The 19,260-nt window shown below is 39.9% G+C and overlaps 1 protein-coding gene across 2 annotated transcripts in view; it reads right to left on the bottom strand.

Moving 5' to 3' along the window:
* Positions 1–11,346, bottom strand: part of HSPA4L (heat shock protein family A (Hsp70) member 4 like) — a 44,239-nt gene extending 32,893 nt beyond the window's left edge. The window contains exons 1-4 of one of the 2 annotated variants that reach the window (XR_013766177.1): positions 11,116–11,346; positions 10,201–10,398; positions 4,253–4,310; positions 2,148–2,288 (exon numbers count right to left, since the gene is read on the bottom strand). Coding sequence is in view for 1 of the 2 variants with exons in the window: in XM_079153675.1 (XP_079009801.1) it covers positions 2,148–2,288; positions 4,253–4,310; positions 10,201–10,307 (306 nt within the window). In the remaining variant the exon portion in view is untranslated. The remainder of the gene's footprint in view (positions 1–2,147; positions 2,289–4,252; positions 4,311–10,200; positions 10,399–11,115) is intronic. The other variant, XM_079153675.1, reaches the window with a different exon arrangement.
* Between the last annotated feature and the right edge of the window lie 7,914 nt (positions 11,347–19,260).

The following is a 19,260-nucleotide window of genomic DNA, read 5'->3' as shown; positions in this document are numbered from 1 at the left end:
AATAAGTGGATAAAATCCATGAAGAGATGAACACTGAAAATCTTTAGTCTTCAAAAGATGAAGACCATTCAACACAGGACTGATTGGCATTTTCAAAACCTTTTAAAAAATAAAAGTAGTGGGGACTGGGAATGTGGCTCAGTGGTAGAGCGCTTGCCTAGCATGTGTAAGGCAGGTCTGATTTTCAGCACCACATAAAAAATGAATAAAGGTATTGTGTCCAACTACAACTAAAAAAATTTTTTTTTAAAAATAAAATAAAAGTAGGGGGGAATTCCATTAAAATAAAGATTAGTGAAGTAGAGGATTGGAATTGAGGGGGAAGGAGGACAGGATAAGGGAAGAATGGTGAAATGAATCTGACCTAACTTTCCCATATTGTATTATGTATGAAAATACCACACTTACTCTTACCTTTATGTATGTGCACAAGACACTAATTAAAAACAAAACAAAACAAAACAAAGGTAAATAACAAAGATCAGTAGAGTACAGGGAAGGGAACAGGGGAAGGAGGATGGGAAGGACAGGAGAAGCACTGTGAATTAGAACGAGTTATATTCCATGCTTTTATAATTGTCAAAATGAATTCTAGTGTTATATATCACTAAAAAAAAAATCAATAAATTAAAAAATTATTTACTTAATACATTTACTGTGTTATTATGGGGAAATCAACAAAAACCTTTTCTTCTAGGGTACAGGCACTCACTATGAATACTTAAAATTTAGGTTTTGGCTTTCTTTAAATATATTGTTTTTCTCAGTCCATTCACAAAATACGACCTATTTATTTTCATGTTAAAGAATAAATGAAAAGGAATTTAATTAGTTTAATTTAACCTGGAATAGAATAAAACTGCTCCAGACGATCATTAAGCAGGGATTTTCAGATCTAAAGGAAACCTGAATTTATTTTCTATCTCATTTGTTGTTTTAACCCTTCTAGTCTCCCAAGTTAATCCTTGACCTTCAATTTCATCTACAACACGGCTTCAAAATTTGTCCCCATGTTGTTAATCTCTGTGTTTTCCCTAAAATATTTTAAGACTCTTGTCTCCTTCCCATAATCAATCATGTACCCTTTGTGTCAGAACTCTGTTTTAAAACTGGAAATAGAAATATATCCATAGCACATATAAAAATTTTAAAGCTAGTTATTAAGAACAGCTTTCCTGAGATACAATTCACACAGCATGAAGTTCATCCGTCTGAAAGTATACAAATTCAATGCATTTGGAGTATATTCACAAAATTGTGCACTGATCACATTTAACTGCAGAACATTCTCATCACCCACCAAAAAGTCTTATACCTGTTAGCTGTCACTTCCCCAGCCCAACTTCCCTTCATCCTCAGCAATCACTGACCTACTTTCTGCCTCTCTGGATATGTCCTGTTCTAGACATTGCAAATAAATAGAATCATATCCTATGTGTACTTTTTTATTGGATTTCTTCCACTCAGCATGTTTTCAAAGTTCATACATGTTATAGTACACATTAACACTTCATTCCTTTATTTGGCCAAATATCCCATTGTATTCACACATCCTCTTTTGTTTAACCATTTATCAATTGCTGGGACATTTGAATTATTTCCACTTTTTGTCCACTATAAATAGTGCTATTAAGAATATTCATATGCAAGTTTTTGTGTGGACACACGTTTCAATTTTCTTTAGTACATATCAAGGAATGCTGGGTCAATTACTGGGTCATATGATAACTGTGTTTTGAGGTATCCCGCTAGTTTCTGAAAAATCCAATTTTTAAAACTAATCTCAAACTAATAAGTTTGTCTCAGGATATAGAATTAAAAATTCAGGCTCCATCTTTTGGAAGAAAAATTTCCTTCACTCCTCTCAATACATTACAAAGTTCTTCTAAATTAGAAAAATTCATGGTAATTAACATTTTTCTGGGTCTATTTTTCTAAATCGCATGTGCCTCTGCCTTTACCCTATAAAAGATGTTGATTTCTTCCATGACAATAAAAGCATTATTTGAATTTAAAAGTTATTAAAATTGAATTTTTTTTTTTTTTTTTTTTTTTTTTAATCTCTTGGCAGTATGGTATAGCAGCAGTACTGTACTTGGTTTCTTTAGCTTGGAGATGTGATCGTATTCTAGGAATACATGGCTTACCTTGACTCCAGCACTTCCATTAGGCATCTTTTGCAGTTCATAAGGAAGCCTGATTCTTTCAGTTTGCACAATGGGATCATCAAACGATCGCCCATGAAGTTTTTTGAAGCCATGAATTGTATTTCTTACATTTGTGACTATCTGTTGACAGTAAACACTTATATTTATCAGTAACTTAATGAATGCAAAATACAATACTATCCCAATACTTAAATCCACCGCCTTTTTTCTTACACCCCGGGGCTCAGACTTATACTATTTTATTTTTCTGGTTTCCAATTGGCAGTTAAATTACAATGAGAGAGTATGCATTTTAACAATCACCTCCCAAATGCCTCTCTTAGCCTACAAATCAATGTCTTCAAAAGAGAAAGAGAACAAAACTTAAACTTTTCAATATGATAAAAATCTATCTACAACTCATCTCTTCATTTTCCTCAACACTTTTGCTCCAGTGAATTAGTTTTTCTGATTTCTCCCACTTCTTTCCACTTTCATTTTTGTTTTTGTTTAAACTATTTTTTGCCATAGTTTTTCTTAATATTTAATTCATTGTGAAATGAATTAAGAGTACTCTCATGTACTAGTATGTTGTGTATGCATAGCTGAGACTTGCTCTTAGGCATGTGGCATGATGCGAAGTTCAAGTATCTTAATTTGTAAATGTCCTGTATTTGGAAAAAAAAAAAAAAAAAAAAAAAAACCTAGTACCTGCCCTCCTATGACTTTGAAAGCCAAATAGATCCTGATCTTCAATTATGAGATGAAAACTACAGTGATGTCGTTACTTTGTTGGCTTATCTAGTTTCTAGAAGAACTGACTTTATGGGTTGGTTTCTTTAAACTCTAACTACAATACACTTAGAAGATCAGTCTGAATATGAGAGGAAAAACTCAAGATAAAAACATGTTCCCCCGAGTACTGAGTGTTGAACTCCGGGGCACTCTACAACTGAGTTACATCCCCATCCCCTTTCTTATTTTTATTATGAGATAAAGTCTTGATAGGTTGCCCACGCTAGCCTGGAACTTGGGATCCTCCTACCTCAGCTTCCTCAGGTGCTGGGCTGGGATCAGAGGTGTGTGCATTTGTGCCTGGATTAAAAATACTCACATATAGGGCAATTATAAAAAGAGAGCCGTGGCAAATATCGTATCCAAAACATTCCTAGATAAATGAGTCCATTATGAGGGAAAAAAAAAAAAATTAAAGAAAATTTTAAAAGGAAGAAGAGACGACCTAGGTATGTATATAAAATGTAAGAAATAATTGTCAAGGAGTTTTTGGTGAATGGAAGTTAAAAAAAAAAAAAAAAAAAGGCGACTTACAAAATGTTAAAAGTTATATTCTATTCATTAACATTTAAGAATCCTTGAAATTATTTAATCCCAAGCTCTCTATTCTGTGACTTTTTCAACAAAACTAACACAGATGCATTAAAAAAGGTTGGAAATAATAATCTAGAGTTTATATACTTTTTATTATCATTAAGTATGAAAATATTGATTGGTCTATTAAAATGACACTTGGATGATGATGTAGTATCATTTACTGTATCATCCTATAAACAGGACACAGGGCAAATATCGTTATCTGGGACATTAGGACAAATTAAGCAAATTCCACAGATGGTAGTGGAAGCAAGATGGGATTACCCTAGTGGGTAACAATTTTCCTCCACCTTTTACAAAAACATTGCTTACTACTGATTGAAGTGTATGTTCCAGAGTATGTGTCATATAAAGTGAATATACTAGGAAAAAATTAATGTCACACAGAAGTAACACCCTAGCTTTATAACTAAAGACTTGTTAAAAATAAAATTCAAGGAATTTATACAACTCAATACAAAATACATCTGGGGTTGGGTTGTAATTCAGTGGTAGTGCACTTGGCTAGCATGTATGAGGCACTGGGTTCGATCCTCAGCACCACATGACAATCAATAAATAAAACAAAGGTATTAAAAAATAGACCTAAATAAAAGACAAAAACATCGGGACCTGTCACGTTTGCAACTCTTCGTTACCTAACATGGTATATTAGTTACCTTGATTCAGTTAATTCTTCCTGTAAATCAAAACAGTCATATTATCAATTTTACCTGGCTCTTAGCTGCATTTCCAATGGCTCGAGTTCTTGATCCCAAAGATATACAGGCCCTAAATAAGGAAAACCAAAGTTTGAAAGGTATTTTTATATTAATGTGCTATTATTTTGCTTCTCCTTGTATAAAAATAAACTTAAAAGGATTCATATACTTCTATTTTATTTTGAAAATAAGTAAATTAAAATTTTACACATATACCAGTTTTTGGTTCTGGGTATTAAACACAGGGACACTCTACCACTGAGCTACATTTCCAGCCCTTTTTATTTTTGTTTTGAGACAGGGTTTCACTAAGTTGTTCAGGTTGGCCTCAAACTTGAACCCCCCTCCCCCACTTCAGCCTCTGAAGCTACTGAGATTGTAGGTATATACCACCACACTTGGCAAAATTTTACATATTTTAAAACCTTCCTAAATAATGGAACAGTGGTCAGAAAAAAGGTCACACTTTTTTTAAGTGTCCTAATTACTGGGAATAATATGTTGGTTCCTAAAATTGTTTTCAAATTCTGCTTGGATTTAAAACCTGGCTCGCCACTCAACAACTGAGTAACCTATTTGCTTCAGGTTTCCATCTGGATGACAGTGATAATACCTGTTCATAGGGTTAAGTGAGGATTACGGGAGGAAATCTAGACAAATACTTTGAACAATGCCTGGTACACAAACATTATATAAATGATTACTATTTAATTACTGCATTTAAACATAACATACATTATTCTATTTTCATCAAAATACCATTTCATGTTATGATTCATGAAAATTTCCATGATTTCAGTTGTAACTACAGGAAACAATTCAACCCATAAAGACAGACACGTATAGAAGCCATAACTCTTGTCCTTGGAGAATTTGTAGTCTATTGAAAAAAATCATCTTATAGAATATATAGAATTAAGAGTATTACTAAATAGCAAAAGGTAGAATAATCATTTCTAGAAAACAGAGCTTAGGAGAAGCAAAGAGAGAAACAGCTTCAACATTAAGATTTGGAAGGAGATGATTTAATATGTCTATCTCAAAGAAAAGGACATTCCTGCTATACAGGTTATTACAACTATGGTTTGCACCCCAAAGGTTTATGTGCTGGAAACTTGGTCCTCAATGTAATGACAAGGAGGTAGTAGAACCTTTAAGTGGCAGGGCCCAGTGGGAGATGATTAGGTCATAAGGAAAGGAGTAATGCCCATTTCATGCAGGTAGGTTGGGTCTTGCATAACTAGTTAGTTGTCAAGAGTGGGTTGTTATGAGGCCATCCATGTGTATGGTTCCCTTCCTGCTTCTCTACCATGTTGTGGTGCAGCTAGGAACCCCTATCAACACCAGCACTAAGGTGTTCAGAACCTCCAGCCACCAGAATCATGAGTCAAAGAAATCTATTTATAAAATACCTGAAGTATTTTATTATAGTAACAAAGAAAATAGATATATAAGTCTATTTTCAACATTACAGCCACAGTGATCCTCTTAAAGACTAAGACCGTGAGCCTCCTTTGCAGAAAACTCTCCAGTTTTGCCCTGACCCGCAAAGTAAGCTTAAGTCTTCCCAACAGTCATCATGGCTCTTGGTGGTCTGGTCTTTGCTGTTCTACCCTATAAACTCAAGACAAGCACACAGGTCTCTATGCTATTTTGAGACAGTAAAGCACACTTGTGCTATACATACTATTCTCTTTCTGAACACTTCTAAATACACCCATATGGCCTGCATTCTGAATTCCTTCAGGTGTCTCCTCAAAAGACAGCTTACCAGAGACACTATCCCTGATAATCTTATATAAACAATATTCCTGCTCCTCCCCAGTACATCTCATACCATTTTCCCAATTCTATTTTTCTCCACAGTATGTATCATCATCATCTGATACAATTTTTTCACTGACCATATTTTCACATCAGAATGTGAACTTCATAAGGGTTAAGTAAGGTACACCTCATCCCCCTGTTATGTGCTATCCAATACAGCAGTCACTAGCCACATGTGCCCAGTAAAATTTAAATGAACTAAAAGAAAAAATTCAGTTTTTCATATCCAATCACATTTCAGGTGCTTAATGACTACATATAGGTAGTGGATCTACAGAGAACAGGATATATCTAAAACATATACAGAATAGGAAGTTCTACCAGACAACCAAGGCTTAGATCATTGGTACATGGTAAGGGTCCTGACTGAATGTTGCTCCTATGGGTAATGCTTATGTGGATAGGAAGAACACATCTGGTTAGTTTCACAGGGCAATGTGGTAATATAGTATTGAGGCCAGATTAAGTAGGGTTTCACATTCCAGAATATAAATTTGAAATTTATTCAGTAGGTAATGGGAATTCATTAAAAAGTTCTAAATAATGCAAAGGACACTGATTGCTGGTATATAATACAAAACAGAGAAGTAATATTCTAGATAAGTAATTTTCAAGGGCTGAACAAGTCACTGTTATGTTGGGGACCACTGGATTTTCAGGGAGGGCATTCATGTAGTAGATTCAACAAACGTTTGCTGAATAAGTTTTGCAGTGTTAGTTGCTAGTGATACAATGGTAAAGGAAAGAATAATGCATACATAAAAAATGAAAGTAAAACAGATGCTATAAGAATAGGTTAATAGCGAGAATTGACCTAGAGGGTCAAGAAGGCTTACCCAAAGATGTGTAAACAGTGATGGCACAGAAGTCGAAGAAAGCTTGTTGGAAATCACTTTGATTACAGTATGAACTGATGAGCCAAGAGCAAAAAGTTAACAGTAATCTGTATTGGGATGGTGGTATTTGAGACTAAAAGGAATTGAGAGACATTTAGGAGGCAAAAATCCAAAGGACTTGGTAACAAATTAGATCTTCACTGTCCAAAGCAGTGGCCATGAACCACTCACACATGTGGACATTTAGTACATAAAATGTGACTAATCTGAATTGAGATGTGCTGATTTATTACATGTATAAAATATACCTTGGATTTTGAAGATTTAATATTAAAAAATCTGATTTAAAAATGCTGATTATACTCAAATAAGATTTAGAATGAAGGGAATTAAACAAAATATATTAAATTATTATCACCTGCTTTGTTTCCTTTCTAATGTAACTTCTGGAACATTAACAATTATGTCTGTGGCTGACATATTTTCATTGACAGTGCTGGACTATACAGAAGGAAGAGGCAAGTGACAAGCAAAACGTCTAGATGATGGTGCTATCCAAGAGACAGAAACTGTTACGCACGACATATCTGGAGAGGAACAATCACAAATTCTATTGTGAAAATTCTAAGTTCTGGTTACCTTTCAGACGTATGAGCAGATGAGCAGATAAGCACATATACACACATTTAAAATGTTAAAAATGACGATCAGATGGAGGAGGGGAATGGATGTTACTCTTCTGAGTCCCAGTGAAAAACAGGAAAATAAGGATATAGTGGGAACCAATAGGTCTGGTGACATCTTTATATTTCTTGGAAATAACTCCTTGATTCAACATATCCTCTGACCAAGTAAAAATGTATGTGTCAAATACAGAAATCTGTATGGATGGCGGGCATTGGATTGAAAAACTCATCTACTGGAGAAAATACCAGTTTGCCATCTTTTATTACTTGGACATACTTCCAGATACTTCTATTTTTTCAATACTGTGCTACTAAAAAATTCTGCACACTTGAATGAATAGAAAAAATTTTTCTTAGGTTGACTTTCAAGAGTTTATAGTGTATTTAAATAAGATTTGTTTTCTTTTTTTAAGGGTTAGGTTCTTAGAAATCTTCACACCTGTGACAAAGAAAATAAAATTCTTACCATTAGTAGACTCTCGAAGTAAAAAGCAGACAATTTTTTATTAAAGTTTAAAGAATATCTAATGTAACTAGGCTTGGAAAGGCCAAAAGAAAGGTCTTCAAACTCTTTCCTTCGATTTTCTTTCAAAAAATACCAGAATGTTACAAAATCACTGAATAAAAAGTACCTGTCAAGGGTTTTCGAGAAAAATCGATTAAGTACCTACTTCTCAAAACTCTTACATGACCCAGTAATAACAAAGGGTGGACGCATTATAATAAACATTACATTAATGTAAAACTTTTTATAGAAAAAGATAATCTTTTTCAAAAAAATTTTTTGTTCTTTTTAAGATGTACATGACTGTAGAGTGTATTCAGACATATGATACATACATGGGGTATAACTTCCCATTCTTGCGGTTGTACAGGATATGGAGTTCACTGGTCACGTACCCACATATAAACACAGGAAAATTATGTCCAATTCAGCGTAACCTTTTTGTATTTTACTTCATATAAGCTTTTTCAACTACTATTCGGAAATTCCACTTTATACCTAGAAAAATTTACAATGCAGCTTAAATCTCAAATATCCCATGTGATGTTCCCAGATTGGATACTTGGAATAGAAGTTCCAGTTTCTCAGAAAATGCTACAAAATTGTTTCAACTTTTAAATGCCCAATGTCGCTTTTAGCTGGGGAGGGATCTTATAGTAAATAACCAAATGTTAAAAGAATAAAGTGTCAAAAAGCATGGATCCTGGGCTGGGGAGATAGCTCAGTCAGTAGAGTGCTTGACTTGCAAGCACAAGGCCCTGGGTTCGATCCCCAGCACCTCAAAAAAAAAAAAAAAAAAAAAAAAAAAAAACATGGATGCTGAAACCAACGGAATTCCTTCTTTTCACAGATTTCTTTTGTAACATATTTGCATCTTAAAAATGCTTATTCCCTTGCTGTTTGCAACTAGAATATTTTGCAAAACTAGTTTCTCGTGTTATTAAATAATGTAGTATATGAGAAAAGTTAGATTCTTCTACATTACTGCTTTTCAAATAAGAGGCACACTTAAAAAAAAATGCCCTGGGACCAGACAGAGTATCTACATCTTTCCTCAACTGCCCTACAAAGTACATCTACAGAGTAAGAGCATTCGACTACCCTGAAGTATTTTTGTTCAATAACAACAGAGGATATACTCCTGACATAAATGACAGTGTAGAGTCAGGAACAGCTGCTGATGCAAGTTAAATGAAAACATGATCCTTTCACCTCAGAAACTTTCTACATTAGGCCCAGGGCAGTGGCTCACACCTGTAATCCTAGCTACGACAGGAGGATCACAAGTTCCAAGCCAGTCTTGACAACTTAGCAAGACCCAGTTAAAAAATAAGAGCCAAGGATGTAGCTCAGTGGTTAAACTATCACGGTTCAAACCCCAGTACGATAATAAAAAAGAAAATCCCAAAGACCCCAACTTTCTAGATTAGATTAGGCTCATTAAATCTAAATATTAGTATTTCCTTTCTTACACATCAACCCAAAACATCTCGGTCACACAAAAATCAGCCAATGGCAATCTAGACTTCTAAATGATGAGCAGCCTGAGTTTCACTAAGTCTGGCCAGGTTCTTTGAAGAGCCACCGAGTCACTACCGTAGGGATGTCTGAACCTGGAAGAGCCCCTCTCCTAGGAGGCTGGCTTCTCAGGCCGTACAGGCTGGATTCACTGCAGCCAAACGCGGCCCCCGTTAACCTCCATCTGGCTGGAGAGTGGTATTTCACGGTCCCTTCCCGGCAGAAGTCTTCAGCGTCTGCTGTGACCTAACACCTCGCGGTAGGAGCACAGGCAGCCCCGACGGCCTCCTGCGCGAAGCCAGAACTCCACGGGTGGGCGGTTCCAGGCTCAGAAATCTCTTTAAAGAACCTGGCGGACTCGGCACCGGAGGAGGAACCAGAGTTCCAACACGTTCTGTGCCCACATTCTGGGATATGAACACGCACGACTTCAAACAAGAACGGTAACGGGTAAACCTGGGGAATTCTGGCCAGAACCGGGGTTCCCCCGGGAGGCGCAGGCGGCCGCGCCGCCCGCCCCGGGCCAGGCCCCGCCGCCTGGCGGCCGCGCCCCCGTCCCCGTCCCCGCCGGCCGGCCGCGGCACTCACGGGGTGCACCTGTCGCTGTACTCGTTGGCGATGGTCTCGATGCCGCCGCTCCTCGCCACGGCGATGTAGCAGTTGAGGAAGCCGAGGTCGATGCCCACCACCGACATCCCGCCGCCTGAAGGTCGCGGCGCGGGCGCCGAAGCCGCGGGTGCGGGCGCCGCGTCCTCCGCTGGGCCGTTGCTGCCGGGGCTGGGAGTCCTAGGGGCGCAAGGGAGAGAGGGCCGGCTCGCTCGCCAGAGCGCCCAGGGCAGGGCGAGGGGCGACCGCGGAGGGGAGAGGCCGCCGCGCCGCAGCTCCCGCGTCCCGCCGCCGCCGTCTCTCCACTGCGGTCCGGCCGCCTCCAACCGGCGGTTACTGGGACCCGCGCCTGCGCGCTCGGCCGCCGGGGAGGCGCGCGAGCCGTCGCCCAGCGCCCGAGGCAGCTCCCCGCCGCGCCTTCGGCCGCTTCCGTCAGCGCTCGGGCAACGGCCGCCCGAGCAGCTGCGGGTTCGAGAAAGATCTGGAAAGCGGGGGCGGCTCGGCCGGGCGGGGCCCGGCGCGCAGGCGGGGCGCGCGGCGGCGGCGCGCTCTGCGGTTGGGCAGGTGAGCCGCGCGGGCCGGCCGCGGTCGCCCGGGCGCCGAGGGGGCCGCCACGCCCGCCCGCCCCCCACCCGGCTCTCCCGCCGCCCGCGCACCCACCCGCCGGCCTCGCCGCCCCGAGGGGCCCAGTGCGGCCCGTGGCGCCGCGCGGGTGGCACTCGCCCCGCCGCCGGCCGCGCCCGGCTCTGTGAGGTGGCGCCCATTGTGCCGCGCGGGGTGCGCGGGCGGCCGCGGGCCGCGCGTTCGGGGGTTCTCCTCCCGCCAGGCGGCCGGGCGCCGAAGCCCAGGGACTCGAGCAGGGGGCGCCCTCCCCGCCCCGCCGGGCGCCGCGCCTACCCTTCCCCGCCCGGCGCCTCCTGCGCTGCTTGCGCCCTGCGGTCCCGGCCCGGGAGCCTTTCTTGGTTCGCTGTGGCTGCCGTCGGGGCGGCGGGCTTGTCGCCGGACTGCTCGGAGCCCTCGCTGCCCTCACTTTCCCCGCACTTCAGGAAACTCAGGTGCCTGAGGATCAGCGCTGCGGCCAGAGCGGCCGCCGCGAGCGTGGCTATGGCCCCCGCGGCTGTTGCTATGAGGAGCGGGAGGTCCATGCCGAGGGGCCGGCGGCGGCCGAGCGCGGCGGCGGGCAGTCGAGGCCTCGGGCCGCAGGCCGGCCACGCGGCCTCCCGGCAGGCAGTGCGCGCAGAGCCGGCTGGACGCGCCGCCGGCGGACCCCGGGCCGGGCACCGCGGTGTACTGATGCCGCCTGTTTACCCACCGTGCCTGCGAGTCCGTAAGGAGCCGCAGTGCTCAGGGTGAAAGGGGAGAAAAGGCGGATACCAGGAGGAGGCGCGGAGCCGCCATCGAGGTCTCAACTACTGAGAGCAAAGAGCGACGACAGGCGCGGGTCGACGGCCTGGGCCGCCTCGCTTACCTGCAGGTCTTCTGCAGGTGACGCACCCAGTCCCAGGTTCAGACCCGGAAGCGACGGGGCCCGCGAGCCGCTTCAGGATTACGTGGTCGCAGCCCGGCGTCGCTGATGTCGCTGTGCCCGTCTGCGCCCATGTGCGCGCGCAGTGCATCTGCAACTTTGCTGTGCTTTTTTTTCCCTCTCTTTTTTCTTTACAGAGGATTGATCCCAAGGCCGATTTACCACTGAACTACATCCCCAACTCTTTTTTACCTTGTAAGTAAGGTAACTTGCAAAATTGCCGAGGGCCTCCCTAAAATGCTGAGGCTGGCCTCAAACTTGTGAGCCTCCTGCTTTCAGCCTCTGGAGTTGTTGGGATTAAGGCGTGAGTCTCCACGCTCACCTTGTTTTCAATATTGGCTACTTATATTTTTATCTAGATCTTCAGCTTTGTTGGCACAAAGTTGACGAGTTAAAATATCTTCTGTAGCTATATTTTTCTCATTCTTAGTATTTATATCTTCTCTTTTTTGGTTCATGTCAGTACTAAACAGCTTTTGGTTTTCTTTATTATGTCTTTGTTTCCTAATGTGCTCTTTCCTATTTTCTTCTGTTTTTATGTTTCTTCTTTCTTTCTCTAATCTCCAGAGTTAAACATCTAGATCATTAATTTTATGTTTTATAATTCATACATCTGAAGCCATAAATTTCCTTCTAAATAACCATTTTAGCTACATTCCTACCTGAATTTTCAAACAGTTGATAAAGAAGAGTAGGCAACAGAAATAAAAATATTATTGCCGATTACATTAGTAGAGAGAATACTTGGGTGCCTGTGGGCTTGTAATTGTTGAACCCCAGAATTAAGTAGCTCTACCTAACTAGTCACAGTGAAACACACTAATGCCATATTCCTGCCGCGCCCTGTAAAACCTATGTCAAGGAGGGAAAGAACAAAGTGTAGACTCCCAAGAAAAGTGAGTGAGGCTAAAGTATTCCCAGGTTCACTAAGTTAAGTCACTTCTCCCACCAAAAGGTCTACATTTTCCTCTCTCAGGCTTATCTGAGTCACCAACTTGTTCATCAGTTTGTTTCCATCATTGCTCCTTGTATCCCACTTCTTCCTTTTTGGGTTTTCTTTCAGTTTTTGTCAATAAAGGTCTCTTGAGTGAACTATATTTTGTTTTTGTCTGAAAATATTAACCTAACTTCTGAATAATAATTAGCTGTAGTTTTTTGTTGTTTTGATGCTGGGGATTGAAACCTGGCCTGCACACATGCTAAACACACTCTACCACTGAGTAATATCCTCACATTCCCTAGAATTTCCAGTTGAAATTACTTTATCATATCTTTGGCATCCTTTACTGAAGAATCTAAATACTGCTCGTTTTTAAGTCATGAGTTTGTCTTTTTTTCTTTGACTTCAAAATGATGTGTTTAATTGTGGATTTTCTAATGTTTATTCATTCAGAATTGTTAACCTGAAGATGAATGGGTTTTTGAGGTCACAAAAAAGTATAAAACATTCCTTTGAATATTCCCTTACCCTTTTTTTCTCATATTCTTCTGGATCTCTTATTAGAATATATGGGTTTGATAATGGAATATTATTCTGCCATAAAGAAGAATAAAACTATGGCATTTGCAGGTAAATAAATGGAGTTGGAGAATATCATGTTAAGTGAAATAAGCCAATTCCAAAAAACCAAAGGCCAAATGTTTTCTCTGATAAGTGGATGATGATACATAAGGGAGGGTGGTAAAAGTAGAGTGGAGGAACTTTGAGTTGTGTAGAGGGAATGAGAGGAGGGAGGGGATGGGAGAAGGAAAGAGTAGACTGAGAGACGTCATTACCTTATGTACATGTATGACTTCACAAATGGTGTTAATCTACATTGTGTACAACCATAGAAATGAAAAGTTGTACCTCATTTGTGTACAAGGAATCAAAATGCAGTCTATAAAAGTAAAAATAAATAAAATTTAAAAAGAATGTTTGGGTTTATTAATTTAAACCTCTGTAACCTGTAGATCCTCTTTTGTTTTGTCATGTTTTTAATTTCAAATATTGTACTATTCCTAGAGGTTGTTTTACAAACTTTTCTGTATCTTCATACTGTACTTTTTTCTTTAAAGTATCCACTAGCCATTTTGGACATGTCTAATTTTATGTCCATTAGTGTATTCTATTGCGTTTTAAGTTTGGGTGCTAATTCTGTGGTTCTTATCCACTAACTGACAGCAGTGCTTTTGTTTCCTGTGACTTACGATGCTCTGACCCAGAATTCGTCTTCACTAAAGGTTACCTTTTCTGAGATTTTTGCATCCTTGGTCATGGAAGTATCCCAGAGAGGTGCTGCAGTTTTGTCAGCTCTGAGAGTTTCACTGGTTCTAACAGTTTTAATGCTTTAACGTGGGTTCCATTACCATAGAGTGTGAATGTTCTAGACTGTTGTGGCGCAGATTTGAGTGTTTTTTCACTTTTTGTTTTCCTATTCACTGTTGAGGTGGTTGGAAATCTCGTCTACCATGAGTTGGTTTTTATTTTCCTGTCTCTCGTTTATAGCTTCACTGGACAGTTTATGTGGTTGGTGGATATGGTGTGCTTGTTTCATCCCTACTTTAATCAGGGACCAAGTTCCTTCCCAACTCCTACCTATATGTTTTCAAAACCACCCTAGCTGTCATGTGTGGTGGTACAGGCCTGTAAATCCCAGCAGTGAAGAAAGGCTGAGGCAGGAGGATTGCCAGGTTCAAGGCCAGCCTCAGCAATTTAGCAAGGCCTTGAGCAATTTAGTGAGGCCCTGTTTTAAAATATCAAAAGGGCTGGGGATGTGGCTCAGTGGTAAAGTGCCCCTGGGTTCAACCCCTAGTATAAAAATAAACCAAACAACAACTGGCCGACCTACCAACCAACCAAACAAAACTAACCTAGCATCCATATGAGTTTCTGAATCCCAGGGGCTGCCACAGTCATATGGTATTCTCCTTTTATTAAAAAAAAAAAAAAAAAAAAAAAAAAAAAAGTGGGCCAAACAACCCTTTTGGATATTTTTTATATTTGTTTTTGTGGGGTTGAGACATCTGTGTCAGAAAAATATGGCATTCTGGTAGATATTTAGCAATACACTTGTAATAAGTATCTGATGGTCCAGTTCAATTGGATTGAGTTCAGCTCTCTGGTCTAACTTTAGTTTCTCCATTACAGTGCTAAGCTATTGTCTTGAAGCATGCTTTGTTATTCCCCTAATAAAAAAAAATCAGTGATGTTTTCCCATTATCTAAATTTCATCCCAGCATGTGAAGCCCTTCACAGTTCGCATGTTCCCTCTCAATGTAAGTGTTCCAGGTGCGGCCTCCAGGGCGCTAGGCCACGAGGGCTTCTCCCTCACGGTCAAGATCAAGGCCTTCCTAAGAGGCCTCACAGGGATCAGCTAGCTTGCTCTGGAGCATTTCTGCCTTGTGGAGACACAGCCTTCTGCCCTCAGAGGGTGCAGCCTCACCAGACACCAATGCTGGTGCCTGGATATTGGACTTCAGGCCTAAAGAACAGTCAAAAACAAATTTCTGTTCCTTATTATATAAACTACCCAGTCTCCAGTATTTTGTTATAGCAGCACAAGATCACAACCCCAATCAACTTTCCAACCCTCTTTTGTGTCACATTTTTCTGTATCAAGCTTCAGCCAATCTGATCAATTTCTATTACAAGAGCTGACCTGCACCAGGTGCTGTTCCCGTAACCTTCTCTGATTGCTCCGGTTCTGCATGGCTAGAATCTTCTGCACTGTTTGAGATTCAGCATGCAGTACCACGAAGCCTCCCGTGACTGCCTTTTTGAGTCGGTGTCCTTCCTTCCTTCATGAGCAGTTTGCACCTTGGTCTTCTGTACTTTTCACATTCTGTTCACTGTTCTTTTTGAGGTCCACTGGCTAGATCATTACTCTAGTGTTAGATTTTGTTAGAGTGTGGACTGCATTTTTGTGTATGCTTCATATTAATTAAGGCCTTGAATTTTTGGATGCACAATAAATAGTTGTTGTAAAAGTAGGAACTTCACCCTATAATAAATGTTACAACCAATTTACATCTAATTCTAAAAGCTTCTGTGTTTGAAAGACCAAAATGGGATATCTGTATGTGAAGAGGAATCCTTTGAGGCAGAAAGGTCTTCCTCAGAGGATACAAGTTTTGCATTTTGTGTTAAATAAGACATTTAAGGTAAATAGGAAGGAACTAATGGGCAAAGGGAAGAGATTACAAGAGAAAAATAATATGTAAAAAATAAGGTGCAATGGCAGAGGCATAAAGAGTATGTCAGAAGTTACTGGTATGCATGTAATTCCTTAGAAAGGCAAGTACAATGTACAGCTGAAGTCGAGAGTTGGACTGTGGAGTACTGTATGCCATGCTAAGTCTTTGTATCCAGTAGGTCAGCAATTTACCTTTCCAAGAATGAGGACCCTCTTTTAAAGTCCAAAGACATTAGGTCTCCCAAAGGATTTTTAAGAATTGAATGAAATATCCACATACTGAAGTTTAATAACGCTCCAACATAAAACTGTTTTGCTAATCCTCAAAGCTTGTAGAAATATGGATAAAAAATATACATACACATCTCACTTTAGTGTTCAGTTTTATTGATTATATGAACTTTAGATCACTTGCAAAAATGTGCTCCCAACCTCTCCTTAAGAGGCACTGACATTAAGAGGCACTGAAAAAGATTAGGCAGAAGGTGACACGATCAGATTGGAGTTTAAAAATATTTGGATAGCAATGTTGAGAATATATTAGAGAAAAATAAGGTTGGATGCAAAACAGTCACTTGGGAGGCTTGGCAGATTCCCCACTGTCTCTCAAATTCTATTACTGTCCTGTGCACATGGCAGCCCAACCACATACTCTAGTTCCCACTGTCTACAGCTACGTATGGCTGTGTGACTCAAGTGTCATCAGTGTGTAACCTCCACCTGACCTGGTTAAAACTCCTTTTACCTGCTCTACTTCCCACCCTTTCCTGTGACTGAAAACACAGATGAGCCAAAGATGTGCTTTAAAAATTTTTTTAACTGTAGACGGACACAATACCTTTGTTTTATTTTTATTTATACGTAGTGCTGAGGATTGAACCCAGTGCCTCACATGTGCTAGGCAAACGCTCCACCACTGAGCCACAACCCCAGCCCCAAAGGTGCTCTTTTGACTATGCCCATGGTGTAATGGTCTAGGGCAGGGGTTCTTCACCAGAGGTTCCCAGATACGGAAGAGATCCATAGACAAAATTAAGGGAATGGTCTTGAACTAACCTTTAACTGAAATTTAATATTTCCTTCAATCATGAATATAGGCACAAATCACAGTAGTAAAAACAGTATGTGATTTTTCCCATCAACAGAAATCAGGTATTTTTATACCACCTTATAAATATAAATATATTGTATAAAGTATAAATATTGTAATAGTAGCATTGACTTTGAAATTACAACAATTACTAGGCTGTTAGTTCTTACTGTAAATTTGTCAAAAAGCACATATTACTAAAAAGCATGTATTTTTAATAAAACATTTCAAAGTTTCCTTTGTAATCCTATGTATTTTACTTAAAAACTTCATTACAAGAAGGGGTTCATAGACTTTACTAGGCTGAAAAAAGTGTCCAGGCACAAAAAATGATTGTAAATCCTAGTTTTGGGGGGATCAAAGCAAAAAGATTAAAGTGATGGTCTGATGAAATTCATAGAGCATAAACCCTGTTAGATTGGACTGCTTACCTCCCAGTCATTATGTAAGAAAAGCATCTGTATTATTTAAACCACTGTACTTTTGAGTTGCTGTTATAGCAACTTAACTTTTACTTTCACTGGTTATTAACCCATTTTGTCCTGCTGTCCCAGACACAAAACACCTATAGAAACTTATGCATGGTATATAATTATACAGCATAAGAATGTAATTATATGATTATATTAATCATAATATACGTATGCTCTAGATTGTGATTTCCAACCTATTTTAAAGGATCCAGGTCAATTTTTCTTGAAATATTCACAGATTGAAAACTTGGGACTTAATGGGTGAAAGTAATTTATATGAGATATGATGAGATCTAAATTAAGGCAATGGCAATTGAGATGGAAAGAATACATGAGAAGAAATATTTAGGAGACATAATAGTTTTCACTCTACTTGCTATATTAGGTGGAAAGAAAGCAAGTTAGACTTCTAGATTTCTAGTGTTGAGTGACTGGGTACAAGGGGTATGTACTATTGAGATAAGGAAAAGAACAAAGTCTGTGAATTAAGACAAGTTAGGTTTCACAAGTGTTGGGTTAGAAAGCCTGTGATATATACAGGGGAAGATATGCAAGAGACAGGCAGAAAAATACATCGGGATAGAGTTAGAACGCACCCAGCACTGGCCCCCTAGAGAATACTAACATTTAATAGGTGGTAGAAGGAAAGAATTCCCTTTGAATTTACGTTAAGGTCAATCGGTTAATAAGGCATGAAGACATCAATTTCTTATTCACATATCATAGTTCGTATTTAAATAAAAGAACTATTTCAGAAATATTTGTTCTAGAACACCAAAGGTCTTTTAGCATCAGTTCAGAATAGGAATATAAAACAGCAAACATTTCTTCAAGTGCTTCTGAACTCTTACTACCTAGATGGTGCCTGTGTTTGGTATTTTCATCCCCCTTCCTTCAGTGAAACCTGTGAGAAAACACTGAAATTTATTGAAATAAAAATTAATGTAGTTTTAGTAAGGATAAATGACTGCCAACAAAAAAGGTCTTCTTTAACGGAGGATGTATTTTTTAAAAAGTTTTTTAGACACAATGCCTTTATTTTTATGTGGTGCTGAGGATGGAACCAGGGGCCTCATGGAGGATGTATTTTAATTGATTAAAGATAAAAAGAATGAAATTCTGAAATGAATTTTAGCTATTATTTGGGGGAGATAATTTGAGCAGGAAATTAAAAATCCTACCCAAGACTCTGAATAAGATGTAACATTAGCAATTTAAGATAAAAAATTGTGCATATTTTAAGCACATAATTAGCTGCGCATTTTCCAACATTAGGGTATTTAATGAAATTATTTCCTTAGGAAATTTCCATTATGATTTTGCTCACTATGAGTCATCTCATTTCAGTTTGATGTAAGAGTTTTAGCTCAGTACATGATACTAACATTTTACGCTTTTGTTCTAATGATATGGTTTGGATGTAGGTGTCCCCCAAAAGCTCATGTATGAGACAGTGCAGGAAGGTTAGAAGAAGAAATGATTAGATTGTGAGAATCTGAACACAATCAGTGAATTAATCCCAACAGGGATTAACTGGTAACTGAAATGGTAGTGTGTGGCTGGAGGTGGTGGGAATTGGGGGTGTGGTCTTGGGATATATATTTGTATCTGGCATGAGCTGCTTCCCTCTGCTACATTCTTCCCCCATGTTGTTCTACTTCACCTGGGGCCCCCAGGAATATAAAGCTGGCTGTCTATGGATTGGGACTTCAAACCAGGAGCCCTCAAACTTTTCTTCCCATAACATTGTTCTGGTCAGGTCTTTTAGTCACATGGGCT

This window comes from Sciurus vulgaris, assembly GCF_902686455.1.
Source record: "Sciurus vulgaris genome assembly, chromosome: 9".
Lineage (NCBI taxonomy): Eukaryota > Metazoa > Chordata > Mammalia > Rodentia > Sciuridae > Sciurus > Sciurus vulgaris.
Note: the sequence above shows the minus strand (reverse complement) of the source record. Positions and strands in the feature narration are given on the sequence as shown.